This window comes from Uloborus diversus, chromosome 2 (genome assembly GCF_026930045.1).
Source record: "Uloborus diversus isolate 005 chromosome 2, Udiv.v.3.1, whole genome shotgun sequence".
NCBI lineage: Eukaryota > Metazoa > Arthropoda > Arachnida > Araneae > Uloboridae > Uloborus > Uloborus diversus.
In genome coordinates, this window is record NC_072732.1 from 44,134,531 (window position 1) to 44,150,717 (window position 16,187).

General features: G+C 32.3%; 1 protein-coding gene across 1 annotated transcript in view; it reads left to right on the forward strand.

Moving 5' to 3' along the window:
* Positions 1-781: 781 nt before the first annotated feature.
* Positions 782-16,187, forward strand: part of LOC129217005 (ras association domain-containing protein 2-like) — a 28,331-nt gene continuing 12,925 nt past the window's right edge. The window contains exons 1-4 of the mRNA XM_054851233.1: positions 782-1,002; positions 1,289-1,383; positions 6,406-6,542; positions 10,155-10,230. Of these exons, the coding sequence (XP_054707208.1) occupies positions 963-1,002; positions 1,289-1,383; positions 6,406-6,542; positions 10,155-10,230 (348 nt within the window). The 5' untranslated portion in view covers positions 782-962. The remainder of the gene's footprint in view (positions 1,003-1,288; positions 1,384-6,405; positions 6,543-10,154; positions 10,231-16,187) is intronic.

Genomic DNA, 16,187 nt, shown 5'->3' on the forward strand with positions numbered 1-16,187 from the left:
GTTTTTTTTAAATTTCTCGTCAAATATTGTTCGGAAGATGGATGAACAAAGAGCCAGAAAAGCTTCGGCACTTCTCGCTAACTTTCTTTCCTTACCTTTAAATAGAACATTTATGAAATTAATTTTATCCCCCCCCCTCCAAATTCTTTCGCGAAAACATTAAAATTTGTTCGATATTAATTTAAAAACTACTATTTTCAAAAGTAGCCACTAGATGGTAGCAGTGAATTCAGAATTCACAGTGTGGAAATTTTGTAATGACGTCACACTGAGGGATTTGGCTTGATTTAACCCCTCGTTTCAGCAATGACAACGCAGCTGCTGAAAATTGCCATTATAATTATTTAAAATTTAAAGAAATCTGTCATAAATCTAGCAATTTGGTCATCAGAAGCATAAACGAACCTTAAGAATGATAATTGTTTATTAATGCATTCATGCTATAATTCTTGTTTGAATGCAACTCATATTGGGTGCGTTCGACGAACCTCACCGGTTAACCAGTAAGTAACTGGTTACTTACCGCAGCGTTCTATGATCAACCGGTTACCTCACTGGTTACCATTCTAAGCAGTTGATTGGTTGATTGGAGCACGTGATCATTAGTTGTCACGTGATTAACTAACCGGTCGCTCTCGGTCGTGCTCATCGAACGCAACCATTTTGGGTTTCTCGTAAAAAAGTAGAAAAGCCTTGGTAAATGAGTACATTTTTGAAGATTTATTTCAAAGTGGCAACACTGAGGGCAGGATCGTAGTAAAAAAAAAAAAAGTTTCGTGTTTCTGTCTGTTTATGTCTCATTTCGCATTGTTTCGCGTTGAAATGTCATATTAGTCATTTCATTAAAACTTTAAGAGGACATGATTTTTAACTCAATTTAGGTTGTGAAATGAGTTAAAGGTTTCGTTTTTAATTCCTGACAACTGTTGTTAACTCACGCATATCTTTTTAGTTTCGAAAACATGTGGAAGTGTCATAAGTGTGGAAAACCCGTTTATTTTGGTTTGTATATATAATTGTACAAAAATTACTCCCTATAAATTTTTGGTTTTTAGGAAATGAAAAAAGTTGTATCCAATTGTTGTTTATGCCTGAGATATAAATGTATTTTTGTTCATGAAATAAAAAAGACCGATGTTGCTGGTTTTTCAATGCATTAAAAAACTTTTTCGTGCGCCTTTTGAGCACTGTTTTTTATTCAGTGACATAATTCATGATATATGTTAAGTAATTTTGAGTTTTTTAAATTATGCTTTGAAATCGAATGCACTTTTCTTAAATTTTTCAGCGGAAAGAAAAACATCTCTTGGTTATGAGTGGCATCCTGAATGCCTAAGATGTGAAGAATGTGGGAAAAGATTGAATCCTGGACAACATGCTGAGGTTTATTTTATTAATATATTTTTGTGAATATTTAACATTAAATTGTAATTGTTCCCGCATAGTTGACACCCTTGGTTGAGCCTCTTGTGGTTGGGCCTCTGCTTGCCCCTCCCTAAGATAGATCCTGGCGACGCCCATGGATACAATATAATTTAGCAGCATAGTCTGTTCATTGGTTGAGGGCATTTCTAAGCATGGAAATGTAAAAAAAAAACACAACTTGTTTAATCTTTCCCTTTGATAGAGCATTTTTACTATTGTATGTCATGTGGTCAGACAAATGACATGTTGTGTCACAGTGCCCTAAGTTTCCCCCAGCCCCAGGGCTCCTTTAAATCTTTGAGTCTTAACTATATTTATATACTAGCAAAAATACCCGGCGTTGCCTGGGTCAGTAATAATTATTAGAAAAAATCGTTACTTGCTTTTGTTTTCTGTTTTAAGTGAAAGAATTTAAAACACATCTTTTTGACGTGATTAAAAATAGAGTTTCTTCCTTACCCATAAAACTAAAATAGCAATAAGTATAAAGAACAAAGTAGTATTGATTTAGAAACGAAAGCACTATATTTAAGCATATACAAATTTAAAAAACAAGAAATTAATCTTCTCATGTTTAAAAAGATTAATCTGTTGATACTTTTTTTTAACATGGAGTCTAAAACCTTCTCTGTATGGCTAATGAAGTACGAAGTGATTAAAAAAAAGTAGCTGTGCTCGTAATCCCCTTATACTTGCTGTAGTTATTTCGGGAAATTTCAATCATTGTGGCTCTTGGTGCGATTTTACCGAATTTGCGAAAGTCGTTTCGGGGTACCTTCGATGATGCTCCCCCATTCTTTCCTTACTTTGTAAAACGATATGATATTAATTTTCGTTACAGAGATATCGTCGCCAGATGCTGAGATATTTTTGGTCACCATAAAATGGCGCTAAACAGTTTCATCCGAAATGTTACCAAAATAAGTAATAAAATTTGGTGATTGTTTGAAATTGTGCAAAAAGGAAAATTAATGGAAGTTTTTGTGCTGTTTATGGATTTGCTTAATTTAGTTGCTGGATTATTTAACACAGTAAAAAAAGTCTTTTGAAAATTCTTTGATTGGCGATATTTTGTTTACATGGTAAAAGCTGAGAAACATTATGATGCAGTCTTCGGCTTCAAAAACAGCAACGTTGAAAAAACTGCCAAATGCATCAGCTACCTAAATCTTTCTGCAAAAATTTTGGCGATCTGCTAGTTGTTTGTTTAATGAGTAAGTGTTCAATTAGCATAAATAATAATAAAAACCATTAATTACATTAAAGTTCCGTTTAAATGGAAAATCATCAGCCAAATCATGTATCATTTGCCAATCTTGTGCAAAAATCTTACTTCAAGATTTGACTTGAGAAAAGCCTTGAACAATCAAGAAAAGCAAAGAAAGTCAACAATACAACAATTGTCGCTATCAACAGGGAGTTGAGATGATAAACTAAATACTGTATTGAGTTGAGGAAAGCCTTCGAACATGGATCTAAAAAGCTCATAACTCGTTTTTTATTCTACTTAGAAATTTCAAACACGTGCCATCTTCAGCAGAAAAATCGGAGCTTTCGATGGACATATAATGTAAATATGGGCAAGTATTTTTTCATCCCAATATTAGAGAATTTATACAAAAATTGTGTTTTATTGCCCCCCTAAGGGGGTTTTGCCCCCCATAACGGGACGAAAACTACCCTATGTGTTATTCTGATGCATAAGCTATATTATTGTAAAGTTTCATCAAAATCCGTTCAGTAGTTTTTGCATGAAAGAGTAACAAACATCCATACATTCATACAGACAAACTTTCGCACATATAATATTAGTAAGATAGTCATTTATATTTTTCTGGCTTAAAATCAAAGAATGGAAGATTTTTGTTCTTTCTATTTCTGGATGATTCTACTATGAAGACCTGACAATTTGCTGATATGTTAAATAATTTTGTTTTAATTTGAGTGATGCAGAATTTATTTTCATCTAATGTCTAACAAGTATGGCATACTGATCATATTGTGATCAAAAATTCATTTTTGTGATTAAAATTGTAATTATTGGAAATGGAAAATGTATCCGGACTAAAGGATGGAGTTTGTCCATTTTCATCTATTTCATTGTACCTGCAAGTTTTCAAGAAGCCTGCTGCATTGTAACTGCATTACCTGTTAGCTAACATGTTTAATGTATAATCCACGGATTCTTAAAGTGGATGCCCCAACAGGGTTTAGAAAAACCTTGTTTTTTTCCCCCCTTAATAAAGCCCAACCTACCTGGGGATTTTTGTTCAATTACCTGTTTCCCCCCCCCCCCCAAGAATCATTTTAATTTCAATCTCTTTTTAAACATTGTGCCAAACTACTGCTTTGCTACTTTCACTTTTCATAGAGCTTTTTATTACAGTGAAGCACCGTTCATACGTTTCTCTTTTATACGTTTTTATCAATTATACATTTTCAAAATTGGTCCCTGCAAAGTTTAATACACATTAACCTATACCTATTATACGTTTTTCGGTTGTACGCTTTTTTCATACAGTCCCTCCAAAAACAAATAAACCGTGCTTTACTGTATTTTGAATCAGACATCTATCTTTACTGAACTATACTGCAAAAAAATATTAAAATTTAAAAAATATGAATTTTAAAACAGTTATCAAAATTCTTTTTTTTAAAACATGATCATTCAAGAAAGAAAGATCTCATCAAAAGCAACCCTGTTGTAAAATTTTCCCCGCCAAGAAAACCTTTAACTTTTCCGCACAAAAAACAAAGCCTTCATCCTAAACCCAAAAACCCTCAGCCTTAAAAAGTCATATCTAGTTTGCCTGCGAAGTATCTGCCAAACTATCATCCTCCGTGTTCTCCTCTTTCATCACACCTACTTCCGTTTGAACCTCCTCCCACCTTTAACTCCTCAGAAATATAAATAGATCCTTTAAATTATTTATCCTGCTTGGCGGGAAGCTTTTTGCTCACCAAGCAACCACTTCATTTTGTAAAGCTGTTCAAAAAACTTTTTTGAACAGCGATTTTCTAATTTAAATCCCTCCTCCCCCTGATGGTCCAGGAGATCATATTTTGGTTTACCTCGTCAAGGGCCACTAGAGATTGAGTATACCGAAAATCAACTCTGAGGATCTTCATGAGGCTGAAATACAGAGGGGTGAAAAACCCAGAAAACCCCCAACTTGTTCTGTCCTGTAAACTGTACTTAGTCGCGTTTATTTTCTTTCATCTTTCTTGGCGGCGGATTTGTTTTTGTTGGCTGCTGACGCTTGGTTTCCTTGGCGGCCGGGACACTCCCGCGTCCCGTTACCTACCTCTACTCAGAAACCAACTACTAACATTTTGAAAACATTGCTCTTTTAATCCTGAAATACACTACTTAGTAATATATTTTTTAAAATTTATTTTCACAACCTACGACTAAATTTAAGGATAAAGGGCAGCATAAATTATAAACATGAATAATACCAATTATTTTACAATTTAATGGCTCGAGAAGTTAAAAATAAACATTTGAACAATATTATAATTAGTTGCTAAGTCACAGAATAAATCTTGCTTAGATATAGTAGTACGGCATGAGCAGATCCAAGGAAGGGGCCATGCTGCTTCCCCCCCCAGGAAAATTTCAAGAATAGTAAAATCCTCTTTTTAGAGTAAACATGCAAAAAATTTCCCTTATAACAGGAGTGCCCTCCCTAAGGGCAAAGGGTGCACCCTTTGAAAGTAAGAGCCCCCCAAAAAATGAGATAAATAACCCTTAAAACACCCCTTCTAAAAATTTTAATTTCACAGGTCTGCACCATGATCCCCCCTATGTGGGCTCCCCTGCTTATCTATACACATAAATGGCTACTTCTGTATGTATGTCCGGGGTAAGCTTCAAAACTACTGGATCGATATTGACAATTTTTTCACCATAGATAGCTATATTATCAGCAAGCAACTTAGGCTATAATTTATTCCTAAAAAACTTAGTTTAAAAAAGTTATGATGGAAAATAGTAAATTTCATGTAATTTCCCCATTAAATGGTTAAATATTAAACCCATTGTTACAAAAATTTGTTGCCTAATTTCATGTAGTTTTGTATAATACCTTTAACCTTTTTCACTTGACAACTTTGAATTAAGCTGCTGTTAAAGAAGAGATTACCTGTTAGTTTTATTTAAAGCATTCGCCTCCATCAATGAAAAAAAAAAAAAGGAGAGAGAAAAGATTGACATAAGAATTGCTTATTTTGGTCTCCTAAGTATTAAAAGAAAAAAAATGATAAAATTCATCATGTAGTTTTAATTTTTAAAAAATTGTCAAGAATGGAAAATAGCAATTTCTGAACCTGGTATTGATCAATGTAGTTATCGTTAGTTTGCCTCTGAAGTAAATGTTTTCAGTATGCAATTAATTGTGAAAAAAACCTACTTTTTCAAGATAGTGGGTTTTTCAAGTGATTTTTAGGCTCAGGTTGGTTTTTAGTGAGATGTTGATAGATGGGGATGCACAAGAGGAGTCTGTAAATAAGAGGGAAACTTTCACATTTATAAGTATTTTCGTATTTGCAAATGTCAGTAGCGCAAGGCAAAGAATAATGACTGCTTAGGCCAGGATCAAAACATGTACCAGGAGAGCAGCGTTGGCGGATTCCAGATTAAAAACTTCTCTGCATTTAGTGAGTGGCTTGGAGCTAGTGCTGCCACATGTTTTTATGGGCTGGTTTGTCAAACCCTGGACCACAGGGGGAAGCAAGGAGTTCCACAAAGTGTACATGGCATCATTACGTATGTATATAAAGAGATATTCTAGAGTACCTTGAGAAGAATAAAAGTTTTCAAAGAGTGCCCTGAATCAGAAAAGTTTGGAAATCTCTGGTAAAATCCAAAAATTCTTATACTAATACACATCCTATTTGCTGTAGTTAAATCAGTGCTTTGTAAACTAATTTTTTTTAGTTATTGAAAACACAAGCTCTTTAATTCTCCTTTTTATGTAGCACAAAGGTGTACCTTACTGCCATATCCCATGCTACAGTGTTCTGTTTGGTCCTACTTTATTTGGCCATGGATCGCAAGTCGAAGCGCACACCAGTTTCGGAAAAATTGAAAATCGTCAAGGAACACCTGTACCTAGGTATGTACATTGTGATTAAAGCTGTTTCATCCATCCATACACATAAAAGAACTGTGTTTGTGTGTAATTGTGTACCAAAGTGTATCTATGTATTTTCTTTAGAAAACAAAGCCAAATGGCTTTTATAGACCAGAGTGAAATTTGGCAGAAAATTCAATTATTGGCTGAAAAGTTTATGCATATGGACTACTCTAGAAAGGGGTTATTTTGTGCTCCAAACTTTTTATAAAAGGTGCACTTTAGCATTTTTTAACAAGGCAAGATATATGTTTTTGTTAAACTACAAAACTTCACATAACATCTTCATTTATTTTAGACATATTGTAGGTTAAATTTGATAAACTTTAAGTGCATTTTTTTTCCTTTGTTTTCTTTCACTTTGGTTTGTGAATCAATTGGTTAATCAATGCTTTTTAAAATTTATTACCTAAAATCAATACGTATATATAAACAAAAACTGCTAAAACATGAGGAAATTTTAAAAATTCTTATCAACTAATTTTTTGAATGAGTTTCGATTAAACTTGAGAAAAAAAATATAAAATACTAATGTACTAAAAACTAAGCGTCTTAAATATCATAAATGATGCTCTTAGCATCATTTTATCCTCCGTCTATCTTTATCATCCACATGTTTATAACTTTTGCATTGGATGTTAATGACATTTTAAAGTATTCCACCTGCCAAGACATAAAATATGGCTACCTTCATTAAAATTTTGCATAACTTGAACAAAGGTTCATTCATTATGAGTATAAAAAGAACAAAACTTTACAATGTTAAAAGCTACTCATTGTGGAGGAAATTGGTATTGACTGACATATATAGAGGGTGCCCACAAATAACTGACGGTTCAAAAAAAACTTTATTACTGTAATACAAATTTTTCTATAATGATAAAATAAATGTTAAATAAAAGTAACATCATTGTTGATCAATATTTAAATAATGGTTTCCATTCTCGCGCCTTTAACTGTAACCACAGATGACAATCTTTTTGGAAAGGCTTATGCAGCGGCATGCACTACAGGGAATGAAATTTCATTCCATATCTTTAGTAGTAAATTTTTAAATTTAATTGTGGACATTGGTTATAGGTTTTTCAATTTATTCTCAATACATCCCCATATGCAATAGTCCAGTGAATTGAGATCAGGACTGGATGCAGGCCATTCTTCTGTGGAAATAAAGGATAGGATGGAAAATTCTGTTTGCACCATTATTGAACAACCTTTGTTTTGTGGGTTTGTGCCGAATCTTGCTGAAATGTGAAAAGAATACATTTAAGATAATTTTTGGGCATCTTTAATCATGTGAGATTTCAATAATTTTTGTAAATAATAATTTTTGTCAATTTTCACACCTTTTTCAACAAAAAGAACTGGCAGTTTTCCTCTCTTGCTTATAACATCCCAAACCATTACTGAAAATGGTTTCTGGAACCTTTTTTAGTTGAACTGATATTCTACAATGGTGTTGCATGAATCCTGTTATTTTTCCTATTATGAGATGCTTGTTGAAAAAATAATTTCTCATCTGAAAAAGTTATCTCATTAGCAGCATGTGTTTTCAGCAGCTCTTGCACTTTCTTCTTCCTTCAACTTGATTTTTCTCTGTTAATCCATGGACTGTCATTTTCTTGTAAGCTTTTAGTTTTAAATACTGTTTTATGATTCCAGGCATATTTTTTGACAAATTTAGGTCTCTTAAAATTTTTCTGTCAGATTGTGCAGGATTTCTTCGAATTCTTTCGCGGACACATTTTATTAAGTTTTTTGTTTGTTCACAGCGTTTTCTTCCACCACTATACCTTACTTCTACACTACCTGTTTCTTTAAACCGTTTTGAAGTTCTTTCAATTAATCTCTTTGACACATTTAAATTCTTCAATTTTTTAAAAATTTCACCATTCTGCCTACCTTTTAAATGCAATTCGAGAATTAAACATCGTTTAACATCCATCTTAATAATGCAAAGAATAAAACGGATTTTAATTCGAAAAATCGTCTGCACTATTGCTCATATAATTAAACTAAAACTATTAAGTGTTGCCAACACTAAAAAACATATTGAATGCAAATTATGCGCAAATGAACTTTGCCGTCAGTTATTTGTGGGCACCCTGTATATTTTTTTTCTGTTTACTTTTGAAAGCCTGTGTAAAAACTGTGTAATGGTAATGATGCAAAATGCTGGGGACCAGTTTTAACTATGCAAGAAACATTTTAATGTATGTAATCAAGCAAAAATGAAACTTAATTTCAAATTTGGGTATTTAAAGCATTGTAAAAATCTATTTTGGAAATACATTTTATGTATTTATTTATTTTTGCTGTCTAGACAGACCATTAAAGACTAAAATTCTAATTAGGGACATCAGATGATAATGATATTTTGGTACCTATATATTGAGCTTCCACATAAATGTTATTTAGCCCAGGTAAATGTCTGTTATTTTGTTCTTCAGAAATAAATTTTCCACAAAGTTAATAGAAAAGCATTTATTTAATTCATTTTTAAAAAAATGTTGATATAAGTGTTACTTTTAAGACAAAGTATCAGTGCTTACTTATTAATTAACATTTAGACACGTAATGGTTTGAAAAAACTACACGAGTCATCACCGTGACGAACGTAACTTCAGAGTTACCGTCTTCAATGTTACGTTCGTCACACGTCATATTTTGAAGAAATATTCATTTCATTTACACTATAAGAAAAATGAATATTATTCTGCATGAAAAATAAAGTTAAGAAATGAAAATAACACATTGCACTGTTTTTACAATAATATCTACCTAAACTTTAGAAAAATTGAGAGCTGAATTTCATGTTGCAAATTCAAGGTTGCAAAAATGTTACGTTCGTCACACTATAGTAGTTTAGTTTCAAAAACCAATTTATGTGATTTATACTGTGTTTTATTACATAAATATTACACAAGTTTTATTCTTTCACAAAATTTCGCAAAACCACAAGCAAATGATTATTAGACATTTTAAACTCATGATATGCAACAAAACAGAGTCTCTGAATGTTACGTTCGTCACTATGGAATGACCCCACTACCGATTATAATCTCATCCATATTTTTGTGAAACAGGCTCTTTTTCTTACAAAATCTGGTTAGTTTCACCTTTTTCTTTTGTTTGCTGCCTTGCCACATGATATTCAAATTACACTGGATTCAAATTACACTTCATAGTTTGCCGATTTCTCATTTGGCATCTGTAAAATTTCCGGGTAATGTGAAATATGAGTCATTTTATGTATTACTGACTAATTTTTAGCATTATATGCTATGCCTAAGCATTCTACAGAATGCTGCGATTTAAACTTTGCCCTTGGAAGTATACATAAATTACATCATTCTTTATATCTATTTCAGGCTTTCTTTTTCTAATTCTCCTGTAATCCATCATTCTCTCTGCTTAATATCCCTGCTATTAAATGTGCATTTTCCTTACATTGTATTCGATTGAGATGATGAGCTACTTTTGTCTACTAGCTTTTATGTTGAGCTACTTTTGATTTTTTATTAAATTATTTTGATTATATTCTTCAAAAGTTGGATAGTATTTGTTGTAAGAAAATCCCCTTTACTTTTTCAGGTCGCATTTAGAAGCAAAGTTGCGGGTTTACAACAGCTTTTTTGATGGAAAAAGTGGAACAGTTCAAAGTCGTGAAGTAATTTTTTCATTTCTTTTGCTTAATTTAAAATGTTTCTGCATATGTGTTGAAATATGAAAAACTCATCTCGTGTATGTGTTTATATTATCATTTCCGAGACCTATCTCAACCGTTGAATTCAGGCAAATTGGAATGTACGGGGGTTTCTGGTGTGCTAAAATGCTAATGTATCATATCGTTTAATTGCTTCATTAGTCAAAAGTAAACTACTTATTGCCTTTAACTCCAAATTCTTAAATGTTCTAGATAATATTTTTCTTAGAACATCTGGAGAATCTTTTTAATGAAGTACAGGGTGAAAAAATGTTATGCAACCCATTAAAAATACTTTATTCAAAAAAATAACTGAATTTCAAGTACAACTTTTCTGGCTATATTATGTTTTTGTAATGAAGTACCATTTTTCTTTTCATTTTCTCTGTGCACTGATAAGTTCAGTTGCTCTTATTTTGTAGTGCGATCAAGGTAATTTTTTGCCAGGACTAGGAGTTTTTGCCAGATGTAAAGGCTTTTCGTGACAGATGTGCGTATTTTTTGGTGGGCTAAGTTCTTGTGTTATGACCTTAACATAGTCTACAAGAGGAAAATTGTCTTCCTATTAAAGAACACAGAATCACGGTTTTCAATGCCATTTCCATCAACGAATAATTTTGACCACTGACAATAATTCAATCATTTAATTTGATCAGGAGCTTTCTTTCAATCCTTGAGTAAGACACACAGTAAGCATGAAATTTCTATTACTTCAGAGGTTTGTGATAGCTCATGTGATAAGAGAGGCCATGTAAGCTTTCAGAACCCATATGATAAATTCAACGTGTTACTTTTCACATTATCCATAATATGCTGGCCCAGTAAAGATGAGTGCTGACTTCTTTCCTGAACTCCAACTTTTCCAGTTTCCATAAACAGAATGTTAATTGAAAGGTTAGGTCTTGGTTTGGTGCTCAGGGCATAAATAGTCGGGGGGCTACGGGGGAAAAAACTGCAAATTGTGATAAAATTATGAAACTTGGCATGCTTGTAGACATTGTATAAACAAAAATTTTAGGAAGGGGAGGCATTCCAAAATCCCCCCCCCCAAACCCCCCTGGTAACCATTTTTGGTCCAAAACCAAAAACGAGAATTCTTTTTAAATTTTCGTTATTATAATTTTTTAAATCATTGGTTGTGTCATTCCAGGGATGTTTATTACATTTTTTATTATTTAAAACTCCAAAAAATGTCTAATTTCAGAAATAACTTCACAAAAAGTGGTTCAAAAAAAAAATCGATATTTTTAAATTGTGAGTTCTCTGAAGTGAATTTTTCCCCCCATAACAGAGTTACAGGTTTCTGAATTTGAAGGTACATTACATTAGTGTTATATCAAAGTAGGGTTCCAGTTATCCAAACTCGAATTGCTCGAACTGTCCAATTATCCGGCCATGATGCCCCTAGTTTTAAATGACTGAGCACACAATTGAAAGTAATTGCGAAGGGCATAATAGAATAAGGACTTGAAGAGAAAAGGGAGAAATTAATTTCAAGACAACTTAATTCTAATAGAAAGAATATTATTATTACTATTGTTGCTGTTGTTAATTCTCCTTCACCCAATTGATCATCAGTAAGCTTTCTCTCATTTTATTTTAAAAAAAAAAAGAAAAAAAAGCATATATATATATATATATAAACAAATTCAAGTTTTGGAGCACCGTAATAAAGCTGGTGCTTTTAAAATTCAAGTTTATTAGATCATAGATTTCAACCAACTTTAATATCTTTACTGAAACTTTGAAGGAGTTGATTTTGTGTGTGTGTGTGTTTTTCATTTTATTTCTATATGCTATACACATAATTTGGTAACTATGCTGGATGGTTACCAGTTTTTATTCAAGATCTTTTTCTGTAACCCACACCTTCCAGACATACACAAAGCCTTTGAAAAAGGAGCGTTTGTTGTAAAAAAGACAATGAACGTGTTTTCTGTAATTGGATCGGACCATGCTTAGCAAAACAATGCGATAGTGAAAGGAGATGGTGGGGCTGTTGGTCTTTCACAGATCCAACTGCGTTAAGAAGATGGATGGTTGGTCTTCAAATTATCGATTTAATTACACAGTTTGAAAAAGTTACCTCTGCTGATTTAAAGAAACGCTGTATGTGTGCAGTGAAGAAATGTTAAGTTTCCAAAGCATATTTTCAAGAAAGGTCTTGAAGAGAAATAGCTAAACATGAGAATCCCTTTTTAGAGTCATCGAAAGAATTGTTCTCATTGGAGACGAATGTAGCAGTAGACGAAGAATATGTGTAGCAACTGATGAAGATTGGGCAAGTTGAGGGAAAAAAAACAGTGCTACAAATTTATAGAGAAAAGAGTTGTGACTCAAAAGTCACTTATGTTCACAGGCAGAAAAACAATAACTTTTTACCATTTCATTTTTCCAGAAAAATCAGTAAGTCTGCTCTTTTACTAAAAAGATTAAAATCCGATACAGATTCGTTTTCAAAGCTTTTCATTATTTGCAATACCGTAAATTTCAACCTAGTTGAATTTCTCCTCTATGAAAATCAACCTCACCCTCCATCGATTTCAACAAATGGAGCTCTTTGAACGGGAAATGAGTCTGGTCCATAACATTCCTGTTCAATGAGTTAAATTATAGTATTCCTACTGATGAAAACAACTAAAGAGAAGAAGAAAATGAGTTAAGATGGGATGATGAAGATGCAAATGATGAATGCTAATTTTAAAATAAGTGCAATGGAGATACATTTTGACGCCATTGTCTATGATGGTTCTTTCATCGTTCACATAGGACAACCTAAGACAGAATATTTTTCTGTGGAGTATCTGCATTCTTTTCAGGATACAACAAGTAAGATATATAAGAGGAATAAGAGAAAGATATCATTTTAGAGAAAATGGTTTGCTTTCTAAGAACTGGTTCAGTTTCTACAAAACACAGATAAGACAGAATTTTTTTCCATGATTGCACTAGCTGTATGATCTTATGTTTGATGTGACGGTGATTTTCATCGAATAAGACATCTCTAATGCCATAAAATCATGAGGAAGCTAATTTCTGGATCTTTGTTCATGTTTTGCATGCTGCAATAAGAGGACACATGAGCATATTCGTTGGAACTGTTGACAACGATGCTTCCATCAGCTGTACAAAAAGGGGATAAAGAAGATTTTGGAGCTGGAAAACACTTTCGACTAATACTAGCCTAAGAATTAGCGTACGAATTCATTCAGCAAAAATCAGTCGTTCTATGAGAATTCCACTCATTCTCAGTGGAACTCTCATGGTTACCTCTTTTCTTGCAGGTCGAAAAAAAGTGACGATGTGGAAATGATGAAAAGACTATCCTGATGTTATTGGTGTAGTTTCATATATATATATATCCTAAACTAAAAAATGCACACCTAATGAAAATTTTCAAATATCTTAGCGATTCATCAATCTTTGCTACTACTTGTCTGCATTCAACTTGCCGTCCGTAAATGAAGCTGGAAACTTTTTCCACCAGCGAACAATGATCAATGAATAACTTACCACCCACAGCTGAAGTCCTAAGGCAAGTTATTTAGTGCTTATCAAGGTGAACATCAGTGGGGCAGTATGTCCAAAAATTTAGCCTTAACTTCAATTTATGATTGGGGTTTTACAGTAACTACTGATGAAAAGCACGTTCTTATTTGTTTGAGTTTACCCGAAGTTTCAAGTTCTTGCTGAAAGCGAATTTACGTTATGCAAGTGTAAAAAAAAAACTGCTCTCAAATAACTTGTGGGTGCTTCAAAAATGGACTTATCTAAACACCTATGTGTAAATACTGCTACGGAAAATGTTATGTACTATTTGTAAATTCAAACGTTTTAAATTGCTTTCTATATAATCGTTGTATGCATCACTTAATCAGATTTGTATTGCAATTTAGTTGTAGTTTTTGTAACACTGAATTAATTTCAATAAATAACAATTTTATTAATAGTAAAAATATTGCTAGCTTTATTAACATAGCACTAAACTTCTTATTGTAGTAATTAAGTATTTTTTCCTCTTACATCGTTTAAAACATAGAACAAACGCCTCAAATCGTCTAATGAGAAAAAACTTAAAACTTGTTTTAAAGCGTTTAATAATAATAAAGATTGGAGTTCTGTAAAAACAACATCCGTGCCCCCTCCCCCTTATTTCAAGTGCACATATGACTGATAAAACTGCAGAATGTGAGTGAAACTTCCAAAAAATTGCATACTTCATTTCCAAGTGTTTGATTTTTTTTTTTTTTTTCACCGATAATGAAAATTGATTTTGTTTTAACTAATCAAAGTGCTGTATTTATTCTTAAACAACAATTCAAATGTTTGTTTCTAGTTTTGAAAAATTACTAGCTTTGTTTATGGTTTTTAATTTCTAGTTTTATTCTTAGTTTTGTAATCAATTTTTAATAGTAAACTTTAAAACATAGTTTCGGATTTTCTGATGTTTCGGATTATTGGGTTCTACTGTAAATGAATTGATTTTCCTTAACACAGTGCTTTAAAATGCATAAAAAAAATTTCTAAAACGATCCCTCAGGAAATGTTAAAGACTTTGATTAGTTAAAGTTTTGTTTAAAAAAATCAAGTTTTTAAAATTAGGAGGTTTAGAGATATTTTGATGACTTTTTACGCTTTAGTAAGCATAATAGAACTCCCAAAAGAAGATACAGTGAGTATTTTTCAAAAAATAACAATAAAAGTAGTTTTGGATTTTTGACCAAAAATGGCTGCCAGGGGGTTTGGGGGGGGATTTTGAATTGCCTCCCCTTCCAAAAATGTTTGTTAGTACATTGTCTACATGCATGCCAAGTTTCATGATTTTATCACAAAATGCAGTTTCCGGCTATATTATTTACCATTGCCCCTCTTCTAAAAACTGGTCAGTAAAAGTCAGTATTTTAAAAATTGGTCAGTATTAATCAGTATTTACAGAATTTAGTCAGTTTTCGTTTTTGCAAATTTACTAAATAATTAATTTTAAGGTAATATTCACTGTCAATTTTGTTTTTATTTTCTGAGAAACTTTAAAAAGTGCCTAAAAAGCAATCAATTACTATTACAGCAGCCCAATTTTGCCAACCTGGTAGTCTGTTTAAAATCTTTGCTTATTTTATTGGATTGGAATGATCTATTTTTATGGAAAACCTAGCTCTCTTCCTACCCTAGGTTTTGAACGCAAAAAATTTTCAATATTGAAAACTTTTTTTTTCATTCTTGCATGAAAGTGTTACCTGCTAGAAGTAACCACAAACCAATGACCCAGCTAAGTTCAAATTATTTTATTCATAAGTTAAAAAAAAATTTAAAAATGCCTTGTTCAGGGAAATATAAAAAAAAAAAAGAAAAAACTTTTAATATTTAAAAATTGAGGCCAATTTAATATCAAAGTAATAATTTTGTTAATTGTGCAAACAACCAGCTATTTTAATTATTGGTGGGAATATAATATTAAGCTCTCTTAAAGTACGGCTTAATTAGTAGTTTCAAATGTATGTTAAAAAATAGTATTTAGTAAATTTGAGGATATACTGGCAATTTATATTTTTGGTAGAATACTTATTATTGATGTATTTCCCCTCCATCATTTATTTTCACCTCAGAAATAATGACATTGATAAGACACATTGTCACGGAGTTGAGGAGTTTCTCATCAATATAGGCCTAATAGATACATTTTTCAGAGAATTTTTTTTTTCTTTGTTACTACAATCTGCACATGTTGAGCATATGAAAACATGTTCACTTCTTTTTTTACATTGGTTTACATCCCTGAAATTCATACTCAAGGAGGTGAGAAGTCAGAATAACCACACTAAGTTTTTAAAGCAAAATCTATCTTCTTGTTTTGCGACAAAAATATCATAACTTCAACTATGGCTGAAAATAAACAAGGGGCTCCCTTTGTGCTGAAAAATTCG